This window comes from Aureobasidium subglaciale (genome assembly GCF_000721755.1).
Source record: "Aureobasidium subglaciale EXF-2481 unplaced genomic scaffold scaffold_24, whole genome shotgun sequence".
In the NCBI taxonomy this organism is placed as follows: Eukaryota; Fungi; Ascomycota; class Dothideomycetes; order Dothideales; family Saccotheciaceae; genus Aureobasidium; species Aureobasidium subglaciale.
In genome coordinates, this window is record NW_013566971.1 from 138775 (window position 1) to 153654 (window position 14880).

The 14880-nt window shown below is 50.5% G+C and overlaps 6 protein-coding genes across 6 annotated transcripts; 3 read left to right on the plus strand and 3 right to left on the minus strand.

The window, feature by feature from the left end:
* Positions 1-295: 295 nt before the first annotated feature.
* On the plus strand, positions 296-2020 carry AUEXF2481DRAFT_43434 (uncharacterized protein). Its single transcript, XM_013485063.1, has one exon. The coding sequence runs from the start codon at positions 473-475 to the stop codon at positions 1928-1930; it is 1458 nt and encodes a 485-aa protein (XP_013340517.1). The 5' UTR covers positions 296-472; the 3' UTR covers positions 1931-2020.
* Positions 2021-2317: 297 nt separating this feature from the next.
* On the minus strand, positions 2318-3090 carry AUEXF2481DRAFT_8002 (uncharacterized protein; the record flags this gene model as incomplete). Its single annotated transcript, XM_013485014.1, has 3 exons — positions 2318-2478; positions 2551-2857; positions 2929-3090. 3 exons carry the CDS (start codon positions 3088-3090, stop codon positions 2318-2320), a joined length of 630 nt encoding a protein of 209 aa, XP_013340468.1.
* A 764-nt stretch (positions 3091-3854) lies between these two features.
* AUEXF2481DRAFT_48059 (uncharacterized protein) lies at positions 3855-5444 on the minus strand (the record flags this gene model as incomplete). Its single annotated transcript, XM_013485081.1, has 1 exon — positions 3855-5444. The coding sequence occupies one exon, from the start codon at positions 5442-5444 to the stop codon at positions 3855-3857; it is 1590 nt and encodes a 529-aa protein (XP_013340535.1).
* A 633-nt stretch (positions 5445-6077) lies between these two features.
* AUEXF2481DRAFT_8004 (glycoside hydrolase family 5 protein) lies at positions 6078-8396 on the plus strand (the record flags this gene model as incomplete). The annotated part of the gene is made up of 2 exons (XM_013485015.1): positions 6078-7390; positions 7439-8396. The coding sequence occupies 2 exons, from the start codon at positions 6078-6080 to the stop codon at positions 8394-8396; spliced, it is 2271 nt and encodes a 756-aa protein (XP_013340469.1).
* Positions 8397-8561: 165 nt separating this feature from the next.
* On the plus strand, positions 8562-12722 carry AUEXF2481DRAFT_442406 (uncharacterized protein). Its single transcript, XM_013485129.1, has 4 exons — positions 8562-9572; positions 9626-9820; positions 9870-11883; positions 11957-12722. The coding sequence occupies exons 1-4, from the start codon at positions 8727-8729 to the stop codon at positions 12604-12606; spliced, it is 3705 nt and encodes a 1234-aa protein (XP_013340583.1). The 5' UTR covers positions 8562-8726; the 3' UTR covers positions 12607-12722.
* Positions 12711-14512, minus strand: AUEXF2481DRAFT_442607 (uncharacterized protein). The gene is made up of 2 exons (XM_013485130.1): positions 14111-14512; positions 12711-14056 (listed from the first exon to the last, which is right to left on the minus strand). The coding sequence occupies exons 1-2, from the start codon at positions 14128-14130 to the stop codon at positions 12790-12792; spliced, it is 1287 nt and encodes a 428-aa protein (XP_013340584.1). The 5' UTR covers positions 14131-14512; the 3' UTR covers positions 12711-12789.
* Between the last annotated feature and the right edge of the window lie 368 nt (positions 14513-14880).

The window sequence follows — 14880 nt, forward strand, 5'->3', positions numbered from 1 at the left end:
GGCCTTATTACTACTCTAGGGCGCATCGCCGAGTATCACCTTGCTCACGTCAGCCATCTGATCACTCAGTGGACCGGTGAATATAGAGGAGGCCAAGAATTGGCGTATGTTGCACAAAATGCGCCCGTCCCTGAATTTGCACAAAGAACGGGCATAAGTTTTCTTGACTGTCTATGATGGCGTGAATGATATGTCACGACTCACAAGAGCACCGGTGCCACCCCAGGTGTAGTAGCGCCGGCTAAGAGTCATCAGATGAAGATCTTATTGTCCGCTTTCTTCCTCTAAAGGAATCAGACGAACTGGATTTCCAAGCAGCCGTCGACCATCTCGTTCACGAAGCGTTTTTGAAATTAGATCCGGCCCAAAGACAATTTTTTCTTTGGCTTTGCTACCTTTTCCTTTTGCCTGCGGCACAACGCAAGTAGAAAAAAGTCAATTGCCTTGACGAAACTCTCGTCTATAAATCAACATGGACGACAACGCCCAAACAAGAGAACGCAAAACTATCTCCGCTGGCACATCAACCCAGAAACTTGAAATCGATCCTGCGCGAGAAAAGCAACTAGTCCGCAAACTCGATCTTTCAATCATCCCACCAGTCACATTACTATACCTTTTCAGTTTTCTGGATCGCGTCAACATAGGCAATGCTCGTCTCTATGGACTGGAAGAAGATTTGAACCTCTCGTCTGACCAATACCAAACAGCAGTGTCTTTACTGTTTGTGACGTATTTGCTTTTCGAGGTACCATCAAACATTATTCTGAACCATTATTGCCGACCGTCAAGATGGATCGCGTTCATCTCTGTATGTTGGGGGATTATTGCGACTTTGACTGGTATTGTGCAATCTTTTGGCGGTCTGGTCGCTTGTCGTTTGCTTCTTGGTCTGTTTGAATCAGGCCTCTTTCCTGGACTGGCGGTTTACCTCTCATTCTTCTACACGAAACGAGAGATCGGATTACGAATTGGCTATCTCTTTGTTAGTGCAGCGCTTGCTGGCGCGTTCGGAGGTCTATTGGCCTATGGTATCGGGCACATGGACGGCGTCTCTGGACAATCAGGCTGGCGCTGGATCCTCATCATAGAGGGCATCCCAACGTTCGTCCTGGGCATCGCGTGTTGGTGGTGGCTCGCTGATGGCCCAGAGACCGCCTGGTTCCTCACCGAAGAAGAAAAAAAACTCATGGAAATCCGTCGTCTGCAACAAATCGGTGTGACCGATGAATTTGCCTGGCAAGATGTCCGTGCAGGCCTCAAGGACTGGAAGATGTGGGCATTCTGCTGCGCTCTGTTCGGTGCAGATACCATGCTCTACGGCTACTCTACCTTCCTGCCCACTATCATCAAAAACATCGACCCCACTTACTCGAGCGCTCTAGTCCAAGTCCTCACAATCCCATGCTATGCCATTGGCGCCATAAGCTATCTCATCATGGCACGCATATCAGACTGGTCCCAGAAGCGCGGCGTCTACACTGTCATCTTCGGTCTCATCTCCATAATCGGCTACGCGCTATTAATCTCCGACGGCGGTTCTGGCGTCCACTACGCCGGCTGTTTCCTAGTAGCTTTAGGCTTATACGTCGCCGTCGGCCTCCCCATCGCTTGGTTGTTGTCCAATAATCCACGCTTTGGAAAGCGCACTACAGCGACCGGTTTGCAACTCATGTTTGGCAATTGCGCGGGCATCATGTCTAGTTTCTTGTATCCTAAGGAAGAAGGACCGAGGTTTGTGAGGGGGCATGCTGTTTCTTTGGGAATGGTGTCTTTTGCGATGGTGGTTTATGCATTCATGTGGTGGTACTTTGGGTATGAGAATAAGAAGAGGATCAATGGGGAGAGGAACTCGAGGATTGAGGACCTGAGCGAGGAAGAGATTGCTGATTTGGGTGATGAGAATCCAAAGTTCTTGTACTCGATCTGAGTGGTGTTTGCGGTGGGATTATAGAATGTACGGATTGATAGATGGTTGATATAGATCACAACATAGACTTTTGCTTATGCTTGAAGGCGCTTTGATCACTGTCACCCAGGGAAACTTGGACATGAGCATGATTGGAGGACAATATCATAAGTGTGCTAGACTTGAATGGCGTTCGTGCTGTTCTAGGCTTCGAGGCGACAGTAAGCCCGCAACGAGCTGCTTGAAAATCAGAATTCACCACACAGTTCCAGTCATATCATACATGTAAGAGATAGTAAAAGAATCCATGATCAAACTACTTGACTATGATGCCTCCATATCAAAGCTTCGAAGAACTGTATAGTTCAACTACTGTTTCGTTATCGTCGTGACGGACAGAGAGCGTATTTACGAGCTCATGGTAGAGTGCTGGCTTCTGGCCTTGCTAATCTCATCCTCCTTCATCTGTCTCAAGTTTCCAGTGTTTGCAACACCACCAGTAACATTAGCAGCAACCACCTCCTTGAGATAGCCAATCGCACCAACAGTAGTCTTGTAGTACGAAATATCTATATCTCTGTCAGTCTCCTGCCGTCAAATCTCACATGCAAAAAGGAGGAAAAGGGAGAAGGCAAACGTACACTTAGACTTGACCTCGATCAAACTCATCCTTGGATCCTCTGCAGTACCATTATGTACACCATCACCAAGATCTCCAAACCAAGCAGCAGCACCTCTACTCCAAACCTCCTTGATTCTAGGATCACTGTTTGAAGCAGTGGTAGCGGTTCCAGTCACGGAAATCCAATCCTGACTCTTTGTGTCTTGAAAGGAGATGTTGACTTCCTTGTTTGCTTCAATGTCTTTGAATTTTTGGGAGTGCGCGTTTGCGAGGAAGAGGAAGTCGGGGCCTGTACGCTTTGCTAGGGCCATTGAGCGAGTTACGGGCTGTGAAGGAATGGGGGATTTAGTAAGAGGTAAGGAGTGGAGGAAGAGGAGGAGAGGAGGAGATGACTTACTCCGACTCCGGGACGGTATGTGCCTAGAAGACCAATCTTGAGGCCATCTACAATCTTGTAAAACTCCTCGAACTTGGTGGAGAAGTCAGGTTCATCCCACTGTCTCATGACACTAGGGTCATTCTTCTCGGTGATATCCTGTTGCTTGACGTCGGAAGGCATGTTTTGATGTAGAAAGCGTGTTGAACGAAAAGTTGTCAAAAGGCGTAGTTATTATCGAAGCTCCAAAATTTACAGCAGAGCAACCATTGTTTTATATGCGTAGCTATTGAACCCAAAACATGAAGGATCAATGACACCCAGTGACGTGCGACACAAAAGCGGCACTGCCGAGAGCTCTGGAAGTGGTGATGTAACCATGCCTAGAACACCGCGTTTGTGCAAGGTTCCCGAGACAAGAATCATACTCCGAAGTGCGAGATCAAAGTCCGAACTATGATGCTTGCTTGGTATAATGGTTAGGGTAATGCATGCGTAAGAGTGGATGGTGGCTCCATCCTAACTTGAATGTTTGGCGGCTCTGCTTGGAGGCTGTCGCGATTGCCGATCTTTTGGCCATCAATGTCAGAAAGCTTAAATGGCCCCAGATGATGATTTCACAAGCGTACTGTCTCCTCAAGAGTATGGCTATCAAATAAACAATTGTAGTAGCGTACATGCCTCTCGACCTTGTAATATAGTGCATGGAGAACACGGCTAAGTCTCCTTCAGTGAGCTGTCCGGTGTGCGACTGTGTTGTAAGTGAGTGGTTTGAGCATGCGAAGCTGTAGCTAGCTATACCATCTGGACTACAAAACGACAACAAAGGAATAGCCAGCCAAAAGGGCTGAAATTAGAAAAAAAAAGCCAATGATAAACCGTCGATAGCCCCAAACTCCAAAGATCCATGCAGTAATATAGAGTGCTCCACAAGTCACTCTTGTCGTCTAGAATGGGAAACCTCCGCCAGGGAACTGGAAACCGCCTTGCTGCTGGAACTTGAAGCCACCACCACCTCCTCCTCTTTGGTGGAAGAACTGCTGTTGGCCGCCGCCAGGGAAGCCGAATGGTTGGCCTTGGAATGGACTACCTTGTTGGGACTGGTCGTTTGGATCATCGCCTCGGTCGAATCTGGCCTTGAGCTCAGGATCGGAAAGAACTTCGTATGCTTCGTTGATTTCAGCCATCTTTTTCTGCGCTTCATCAGGGCTGATGCCCTTCTGAGCAGCCTTGTCGGGATGATGCTGCACAGTGAGCTTGCGGTATGCTTTCTTGATGTCGCGTTCATCGGTATCTCTGGTGACACCAAGTACTTTGTAGTAGTCTTTTTGCTTGGATCTCTTGAGTAATGTGTGAGCTTTTTGTAGCAACTCTTGGATCTTTTGTGAGTTTTGGTGATGCTCCTTGGCTTGATTGAGCGTCTGTATAGCGGGTTCGAACTCGTCGGCATCGATTTGGCGCGTGGCCTTGCCGATGAGGGCTGGCAGGCAGTTGGGATTGTGTGTTAGTGCCTCCTCGCAGTATGGCTGGGCTTTCTTGAGATTGTTCATCTCAGTGTAGGCCTCGCAAGTCAACTCGACCAAGTCGTTGTATAGGCGATCTGGGGCATTCTTGTGGATGAGGCCCTCGTCGCGATATTGCTGAGTGGCGTCCTTGACGGTTTTTAAAAGACCGTCATCATCCTTTGTGGGTACCAAGATATTGACAGCGTTGACATATCTGCTCTTTTCCATGGCCTCTCGCATCTTCTTCAACTGCTTGTCGATGGCCTTTTCTGCTTTGAGCAGCTTTCTACACGGCTTTGAATCAGGATCCGAATGGAGGCACTTTTTGACTTGGCCCATGCCGTTGGTGGGCTCGTTGAGGGCGTAAAATGACGTGGCAGAGATTTGCAGATGTTCGTTGAAACCAGAAGAGACTTGAGCAATGTGCATCAGATCGCTGAGAGCCTCGACAATGTCGCCCTTCTCAAAGCGACAGTTCGCGCGGGTATGTCTTAGATCCATGGCACCTCCGGCAACCAAGATGGCAATATCGGCGTGAGCGGTACAGTCGGCCCAGTGACGCTCCTTTTCAGCCTTTTGTGCCAGTGCTACAGCATTCTGAGCCTCGAGCAGTTCGCGGATCTCTTCGCCGTCCTGCTTTCCAGCAGTCTCGTAGTCGGACTTTGCACCATCCCAATCACCGTTCCTACTCTTGATCTTTGCTCTTTGCACCAGTGCACCTTCGAATGTAGGCTTGATGGCGAGAACGCGGTCGAAGTCGTGGCTGGCCTGGGAGTTCTTTCCGAGTTTGAGGTAGGCGGCACCACGTCGGAAGATGGTGAGGTAGTTTTGCGGATCGCGAGTGATGGCGACGTCGAAGTAGGTCAAGGCATCCTGGCCATTGCCTTGAGCGAGGGCAGCAGTGGCCGATGAGATCAGCTGCGAGACCGGGATGTCGGCGGGAATGTCGCTGGCACTCAGGGCCTGACTGAGTGGAAGACTCGACAGAGCAATGGCGGCACCCAAGGCCAGAGTCTGTAGCGGTAGAATCATGGCGGCGGCAACAAAGACAACGAGGAGCGATATCCACAAAACATCAACAGTTGTCTACAAGTCGAGCATGTGAAAGTGCCACTTGTATACTTGCTAGCGAACAGATGCCACGTTTCATAAGCCAGCCGAGCCAGGCAATCACCGCCGAACCACTCACCTCCGACTCTGTAACAAGCTTCCAACACATGACAAGGACGAACCTGCTTTTGCCGCTCGGTTCAATCTCACCAACGTGATCATATGGACTTTGCCTAATTCCCTCGTCACAAAAGTCGACTTTCTGCGCAGCCATTGTTGTCTTTGTACGTTCTCTAATAAACGTTCTATACATCGTCCACGGCACTCCAGACTCCCTCCAGACTCCCGCATCGTCGTAATTCGTATGCCGCGGACGAGCCGCAGGCGATAAGACACGAACGTCATAGAGTTCAGCCGCGTACGTCTGGCCCTCGTGGCTGGGAAACTCATCCGTTGCACACGATCAACCAACACTTTGTTCGAACTTTCTCCCTGATATTCTTGCGATTCTGTGACCTTTGCAACCCGAAGCCTGTCAGCTCTCCGTGCTCACTACTCGATATTACAGTGAGACTCCAACACGTCACTGGTCGACTTCGAGCATCCCCGCTCAACATGCCGCTCCGCCTTCGAGTCGACGGGAAAGTCTTTCGCGATGGCCACAATCGTGAGGTCACTCTACACGGAATCAATGTAGCTGGCGACGCGAAATACCCACGGAGCCCAGATCAATGTGGTCACATCAAGGAAAAGTTCTTCGATGGTGATGATGTATCCTTCGTAGGACGACCATTCAACCTCGACGAGGCTCACACGCACTTTGACCGCTTGAAGAGATGGGGATACAACACAATTCGCTACATCTCTACTTGGGAGGCTATCGAGCATGCTGGCCCCGGCAAATACGACGAGGAATGGATTCAGCACACCATCGAAGTTCTGCGTCTAGCTAAGAAATATGGCTTCTATGTCTTCATGGACCCGCATCAAGACGTCTGGTCAAGATTTACTGGTGGCTCAGGTGCCCCCATGTGGACCATCTATGCGTGCGGTCTGAACCCTCAAGCCTTCCTCTCGACACAAGCCGCCCTTGTCCAAAACACTTGGCCGAATCCTGCAGACTTTCCCAAGATGATCTGGGCTACCAACTACCAGCGTCTGGCTTGTCAGACCATCCTCACTCTTTTCTTTGCTGGCAAAGAGTTTGCACCCAAAGCTGTGCTGGACGGCGTGAACATCCAAGATTATCTACAGGGACACTTCCTAGGTGCCATGAAAATACTGGCTCAGCGCATCAAAGAGGCAGGCGACCTCGAGAGTGATGTCGTGATCGGATGGGAGAGCATGAACGAACCTAACAAAGGTTACTTGGGCTGGGAGGATCTGTCCAAGTGGCCAGCAGACCAGAACCTGAAGAAGGGTCCCACTCCGACAGCGTTCCAGTCCATGCTTACCGGTCTCGGCAGGGCTGTGGAGCAAGAAACATTCGAGTTTGGCAACTTTGGTCCTTACAAATCCGGCAGCGAATTGATCGATCCCAAGGGAGAGATTGCATGGCTACCAGCCGACTACGACGACTCACGATACGGTTGGAAGAGAGATCCTGGTTGGAAGCTAGGGGAATGTCTGTGGGCACAGCACGGAGTCTGGGATCCCAAGAACGACAAGCTGTTGAAGAAGGACTACTTCCTGAAGGTGCCTGTCTCGGGCGAGAAGATCACGCATGAGTACTACACCAACAACTTCTGGTTGAACCATTACCGCGCGTACAGAGACACGATCAGGGCCATCTTTCCCGACACGATCATGTTCTGTCAGTCTTCGCCATTCGAGGTACCGCCGTCAATCAAGGGAACGAAAGACGATGACCCTCAGATGGTCTTCGCTCCTCATTTCTATGATGGTATCACTCTCATCACGAAGAAATGGTATGTCCTTCCTCGTGATCAGTATAATCAATGACTAACGTGTTATAGGAATCGTTTCTGGAACGTCGACGTGGTTGGCATCATGCGCGGCAAGTACTTGAGCCCTGCATTTGCTGTCAAACTTGGAGAGAGTGCGATCAGAAATTGTTTCCGTGATCAGCTCAAGTATCTGCGTGAGGAAGGTGAGGAGAAGATGGGTGTTCATCCTACAGTTTTCACCGAGATTGGCATTCCGTACGACATGGATGACAAATATGCATACAAGACGGGCAACTTCACGAGCCAAACGCTTGCAATGGACGCGAACCACTTTGCGCTTGAAGGCTCTGGAGTTGCGGGCTTCACTCTGTGGACATACGTGCCATCGAACAGCCACTACTGGGGCGACAACTGGAACGGTGAAGATCTGTCAATCTACTCTGTGGACGACAAGCAATTGCCATCATCACCCGAGGTGGACAGCTCAACATACAATCCAGAGTCACCATCATACTCAGAAGGTAGAACATCCGGAGACGCATCAATCAGCCCATCAATACTGAAGAGGACAATGTCTGTAGATCGAATGAGCGCCTCAAAAACGCCGTCAATCAATTCCGATGGTGTCGGCATGCGCGCCGCTGAGGCTTACGTCCGTCCAACTCAAACAGCGACACACGGTCGTGTCGTGTCTCATGGTTTCGACCTCAAGAATTGTGTGTTCCAGCTGACTCTGTCTGCACCGAGCCCGACATCCGAAGATGCGCCAACCGAGGTATTTTTGCCAGAGTTCCATTTCCCGCAAGGAAAGACGGAAGTCGAAGTACTTGGAGGAAAGTGGAAGATCAGCGTAGATGAGACGCAGGGCGCAACACAGCAAGTGCTGAGATGGTGGCATGCGGCAGGTGAACAGAAACTGACCGTGAGGGGTATGAAAAGACGACAGGGTACGGCGATCGGGTCAGAAGCCGGAGAAGGATATATCGATCAGTGCAAAGACACGAGTAAGGCGTGTATCGTCATGTAGTCGGGTCACTTTAGGAAGCAAAATCAATACTTGCCTGATCGGGACGAAATTGCCAATCATGTGATACGGTGTCGGGGGCGGTCGCGACCCTGTGAATTTAATCGCATCTGATATGAAAGTAGCCATCAAGGCAGTTCGATGTTCTACACAGCATTGTCGGAGGAGCACGGTAGTGAGACATGTCGTACAGTTGTGTGTGAGGTCAATACGCACATGTAACAGGTGGTTCGAGCAAGCAGGCAGACAGTCAACAATCTCCTCCACACAAACAAAACTTCCGCAATTGAGCTCCGTTCACTCTCCTTCCAACGACTCACGATACATGGCAACATGACATCTCAAGTTGATGGCGACAGACTGTCGCAGATAAGGCAAGCTCTTGAAGCGACGTACGATGCACGATCGACAAACGACACACGAAGAGCAGCCCTTGAATTCCTCGACGGCGCCAAGAAGCAAGCAGACGCGCCGCAACACGGCTACTCGTTAGCTAGCGACTCCTCGCAACAGCCTGCCATCCGTCACTTTGGTCTGTCGCTGCTTGAGTCCGCCCTGCGCTACAAGTGGGAAGACTACGACCAGAACCAGGCAGAGACGCTTCGCAGCTGGATTCTCATCCTCGCGCAGAACGTGTCCGAATCCGACCCTCAATACTTCCGCAACAAGGTAGCTTCGCTATGGGTCGAAGTTGCAAAGAGATGCTGGGGTGCAGAATGGTTGGACATGGATGCTCTTCTGATGACCTTGTGGGAGACGCAGGACGACAGCAAGCAGCTGGTGTACAGGCAGATGGTGCTATACATACTGGAATGTCTGTCTGAGGACATCTGCAACAAAGAAGATCCCGTCGCCGGTCTCCGTCAAGATGTGCTCGGCCAATCCTTGAATGAGATTGTCATCCCTACTCAGTTGTATAAAGACCATCTCGTCGCGCGTGGCAGCTCGCAGAATGTGCGCCATACTCAAGACGGATGGCTCTCTCGCATGTGCGCCTTCCTCTTCCAGTGCTCTACCTTCATCTCTCAAGCCGACCAACGAGTCGTCATGTCTGCCACAAAGACTCTCGAGGCTCTCAGACCAACTGTGACATGGCTCAACCTGAGAGCCTTGACCGAGACACAGTGTGTCGAATCCTTGTACAAGATACTTGCCGCTGGTGATGCTAAAGTTCAAACGGTAAGGCTACTAGCCATCTTCCAAACTGTGCACTCTAATTGAATCGTGCCCAGGCCACCATCGATGTCTTGCAGGCTATCCTGAGCCGTCCATACAACCCTCACTTCCACGAGTCATGGTCCGAGATCATGATGTCCGTCTTGCGACCTGACCACATTGAGCTACTGAAGAATCTTCACCTAAGCTGCAACTCCTCAGCAGACGATATCGACGAGGCTAAGTACACTCTGCAGAAGAAGCTGTCCGAGGTTTGTTACAAGAAGGTATTCCTGATTCTGACCGTACTAACTCTGGCAGGTCTTGTCTATCTTGGGAGATGCCGCTGCTTCGAATCCGGAAATCTTAGCCACTCCGGACAATTGCACAGCCTTGATCGATGTGATGATGATTGCCTTCCAGCATGACAGTCTTCTTGTTTCCATCCCCGTTTTGCACAGCTTTACAAAGCTCCTGGTTGCTAAAAGCCCAACTATCTCGACTGTCATGCGTCAAAAAGTCGCGTTTCTTCTGGGCGCCTGCAGTCAACGTCTCATCAAATATGAATCGCTCACGGATGAAGAGTTGCCAGTGATCCTGTACCTCAATGAGGACTTTGAAAATCCTCCCGAGTTGCATTCGTTCCTTGGCAATTACAGAAGATACTGCATCACGGTCATCGAGAATATCGCTTACTACATGCCGCAAGAAGCCGTCGGTCACATCTTGGATCAGACAGTGCGCATGATTGATACAATTTGTCAAGAATTCCGACCACCGTTTCCCACATTGGGCCCTGCAAAGACGCCTATTCCCGTACTGCAGCTGGAGTCTCAGGCATCTGTTTTGAGAAGTACGATGAATGGTTTCATCACATGGTACGGCAAAGCTTCACAACCAGAGTCCAAGTCTGACGAGCACACGACGAACAATGTTTATGGAGTCAATCTCACGAGTCTGCGCGACTTCTGCTACAAGCTGATGACAATGAAGCCGCAACATCCTGAAATTGCTCGCCTTACAACTCACATCGCGGTTAATGTCCTCGTGAAAACGTTGCAAGGCCAGCCTGAATTGGTTGTCAAGGTTCTAGACTACTGTTTGAGTCTACAATACCCAGATGATGGCTCTAACAAAGAATACTCGGCTGCTGTCAAGGGCTTCCATGGAGCACGCTTGGGCGAGATGCAACGAATCGCCATGTCATTCCCGGACTATCTTCTCGATGTCTACTCGGATCTGGAAGCACGCGTCAATAGTCTGATGTCTGCCGAGGGCGCTGATGAGCGTACAAAATGGGGTCTCCAGTCTTTTTTGTTCATCGTTGTACACCGAGCATCTGCAGTCGACGCACAAGCACGAGTTGCCCGTCTTCAGCAGATAATCCACCCGGTGATCGAGACGTGGCAGGATCCACAGTTGACCGAGGCGCTTTCGACATTTTCTGGCTTCTGCAATGTTGTGGGTCTTGCAGGCTTGCCAGAGTATCTGTCAAATCAGAGATACGCTTCCATTCAAGACTGGCCGAGTCAGTCGTTGGATCAGGAGGGCAAGGCTCGTCAGAAAGACGTACAGATGAAAGTCATGAGACTGCCCCTGAACGCCACCAAGAACCTACTCGCAGCAACCACCGAAAAACTCAAGGAGTCGTCTCGTGAATACCAGATCGCTACCCAGGTCTGGGGCCCGGCCATGCAGGCCATGCTGTCCAATGTTTTGCAAATGACCAGACACGCCACGTCGTTCCCTAACAGTAGCAACTGGGCAAACTTCCCTCCCGAGCTTCAAATGGTTATGCAAAAAATGCTAGTGGACAGGTTCTGGCAAGCGGGCATCTCGAATGAGAGTAGAGATGAGTTTTACGCTCGTATTGCAGAGAGCGGAGATACTTACGAGGGCTTTGCTTCTGCTATCCGCGGTATACCCAGACAGATCCGGGATTGGTGCTATCACATCATTTATGGCATGACGAGGTTCGAGGAAGAATTTTTCGGACTTCAGGAGTTGCCTGGTCCACTGGCTGAAGCGCTGCTCACGGATGCTTCGTCCTTGTCGACACATCATCTGCAGCGATTGATTGCATTGGTCGAGAGACTTGTGCAGAGATGTCCGGCTCATCACAGAAAACACTTTATGCCTCCGATACTATCACTGTTCTTCTCTCAAACAGATAAGAAGATTAGTGCCGAGTGGGAAATTATTGAACGATCGAGCACTCAAACCGTAGAGGGTGAACATCAGTTGAGCGATGAGATGAAGGCGGAAAGTGTGCTAAGAGCTACCACCTACGCCGTCGTCTCTTTTGCCTCTACCCTCCTCGATCAACGCGCAACAGGTAAACCACCTCTCTCCATTTTCTCTCGCCAAAAGAAAGAAAGAAAGAAAGAAAAAAGTGCTAACGATGAAAGCAGACGTCACATCAACATCCCAACCCCAAACCTCCCACCACACAATGCGCACCCTCATCCTCTCCTTCCCAAGCATCCTAGAACCCCTAATCCTCTTCTGCACCCACACCCTCCGCATGCGCGATTCCCGCTGCTGCACCCTAACAACCAGGATCCTACGCTCCATCCTCCCATCCTTTACCTCTTCCGATCCCACCACTTCCCCAGCGGCGGCACAAGTCCGAGAATTCATCAGCACAGAAGTACTAAAAGCCTGCATCACATCTCTAAACGAGCCTTATTTCGTAGACGTCCAACGGGATCTCGCGAATCTGATTGCTGATATTTTGGCCTTGTATTCGGGACTCAGTACTACGGCTAGAGATGTTTTGTGCAGTTTGCCGGATATGGAGGGGGGAAGGGTGGATCAGGTGATTGAGAGGATTGTGGCGTGTAACAGTGAGAGGACGCAGAGGATTTTGGTCTTGGAGTTGTTGGAGGGGGTGAGGGGGGTTAGTATTCATGAGCAGGGCAAGATTGATAGGAGGGATGTTAAGACTAAGAGGAGTGCGATGCAGCAGCAGTATATGGAGGTTGAGCAGAAGACTGATGGGAAAAGGGAGCAGAGTCCCAAGCTGGAGGGCATGGCTGAGATGTTTGGCGGAGAGTAGGCACGAAAGGGAGAAGGGGTTATGAGAAAAGAGCTGTTGATCGATCAAAGCGACAACAAAGACAGACTATTTTGAGCCTCTCCCCGGTAGCGATTTCCCCAGCTGATCGAGGCAGTGACTGACTCCTGATCACCCATCTAGTCTTACATTACGTTGTTGCGTGCTACGCAGAGATCTGTGCCTTCATTCGTCGTCATCATCTTCATGCTCCTCAAACGTTCCATCAAGAATTTCACCAAGACGGTCTTGCATGTCTTCCCCAGCTCTCACACTGTACCACTTCAACTCATCCCCATCACAGATTGTCTTGGCTCCATGCTCACACGTTTCTTCAAGTAACAACTGCTCCAGATGAGGAAAGTTGTCCCTGAGACGAGCTACCAAAGAGATGCAGGTACCGGTAAGCAGGCAGCCGTACCAGAGCGCCAAATCTTCAAGAGTGCTTCCGTATCTTCCAATAAAGGCGAATAGCTCTAGCTCCGTGATCTGGAAGTAGGCGAGGTGGATGTCCTTCAGCCAAGGCGACCGGACTTGATCGAGCATTTCCGAAAAGTAGCGTCTATGGGCGTCGTTGAAATCGCCCATCTGTAGGAGTGATAAGCTTACCAAGTGTTCCGCTGCCGAGACGATGCGCTTGACCGATCTTGAAGTGGTCTCTACATCATCGTCCATGAAAGTGACCTCGAGCCTAGTCAACTGTGAGCACAAGGAGTTCAGCGGTCGCTCGATGCCGTCGGTGCAGAAGCCAAATTCGTTTCTGGAGTCTGCCCGGCCGTTCTCAATAAATTCAAGGCCCTCGATCTTGCAACCTTGGTCAGAGGCTGCTCTAACGACTTTCGCAATCGTAGACTTCCAATCGAGATGCCATACAGCGGTTTGACCACGCTGATAGTTGCCTAGTAGATGTCTTGCGCCAACTGGGTTTCCCTCGGTGTCGCAGAACCCAAGGTGGAAGCGTTGTCCACGATGTGCAAGCGCCTTGAAGGCGATGTTGAGCAGACCCTCGGCGCTTGCATCAGCTTTCACCTCACGCTCCTCGCGCGATCTGTTCAAGAAACCTCTGATAATCTCCAGAGAAGCTGTGTCATGGACTAGCTGAGGTGGGTCGACGCCTTCAGGGACCACAGGTAGTGTAGTCAAGGGTATTGCTGTCAAACCCGCCTGTAGAGTGAAAGCCGGAGAAACGTTGATGCAGTTGACCACAGAACCGAACCTGGAGTGCTGAGATAGTTCGATGAAAGCTTGGAGGGAAGAGCGGGACATCAAAACAGTTATGTCGCGGAAGCACTTTCTAGCGAACGAATCCGATGAGAATTCGCAGATGAGCTTGCATGTACAGCGAAGGGCCATTAGATCATATCGGCAGAGATCGTAGTCGCAGCAAACCTTCCGGATGAGTTCGTTGGGTAGATCCATCAGACGAAAGGGTGTATAGCCGGCCTCCTGGCCACTAGAAGACGAGTCAGTATGCCGGCAGATAAAGTTGCGATGTGCTCAGACTCACTCTTGAGGAGTATCCGCCATCAGTGCAGAAGCGACCAGAACTGTTAGCTGTTGGCTTGGAAGCGTAGAGAGTTGATTGCGCAGACGAATTGTCAAGTTGAGAGATGCGGTTATTGTGTGGCGCTGATGGAGAGCACAGTAGAATGCTGTGATGTCAACGACGCGCTGAAGTCGTACAACAATGGCAGACTAGGAGTCTCGACAAAGCGCTGCGCAAGAGAGCGATGCTGTGAAGAAGGCGAGGTGAAGTGAAGCGGCGAGGAGAGCGAGTTGGTCGGCCGGCTTTGTAGTAGTGTCAATAACCCAGAAGACCAACTGCCGCGTTGTGAAGAGAGATGAGGCAGGTGCAAATTGCCCTGCACTTGCTGCCAGAAGTGGGAGTGTTGATGGGAAGCTGCGTTGGTCAAGCAGCCGTGCGAATTTACCGCGTCAAGTGAAGTCGAGAGGCAGTCAACAAGCGGCGGACCTTGATGCGAACTAAAGTTGGCTCTGCCTCTTTCAAATCAAACCACATCTTCCCGTGTGCGAGATACTGTCGCACCTGTAGCTGCCTCGAGGCACGATACTCTCCTACCTTGAACCGATGTCATCGAGATATTTCGTGGCAACGAATCCCTGCACTAGATTTATCGATTCGAGATATTACTGTGCCTTGATACAGCTTGTTGTTGCCCTGATTTGACCATTGTGGAGAAAGGGTGTGACAGTATTCTGCACTCGGGGATGCAAGATGCGTGTGCCGGGATGTTGGCTAGGGGGACACAGTTTTAG

What these genes read in the sequence shown, in the direction of transcription:
- AUEXF2481DRAFT_442406 (XM_013485129.1), top strand. Translation starts at nt 8,727, where the DNA reads ATGACATCTCAAGTTGATGGCGACAGACTGTCGCAGATAAGGCAAGCT. An exon ending in GTGATGCTAAAGTTCAAACG is followed by an intron (nt 9,573 to 9,625) that starts GTAAGGCTACTA and finishes AATCGTGCCCAG; the next exon opens with GCCACCATCGATGTCTTGCA. An exon ending in CCTCGATCAACGCGCAACAG is followed by an intron (nt 11,884 to 11,956) that starts GTAAACCACCTC and finishes TAACGATGAAAG; the next exon opens with CAGACGTCACATCAACATCC.
- AUEXF2481DRAFT_442607 (XM_013485130.1), bottom strand. Translation starts at nt 14,130, where the DNA reads ATGGCGGATACTCCTCAAGA. An exon ending in ATGGCGGATACTCCTCAAGA is followed by an intron (nt 14,057 to 14,110) that starts GTGAGTCTGAGC and finishes CTCGTCTTCTAG; the next exon opens with TGGCCAGGAGGCCGGCTATA.
- AUEXF2481DRAFT_43434 (XM_013485063.1), top strand. Translation starts at nt 473, where the DNA reads ATGGACGACAACGCCCAAACAAGAGAACGCAAAACTATCTCCGCTGGC.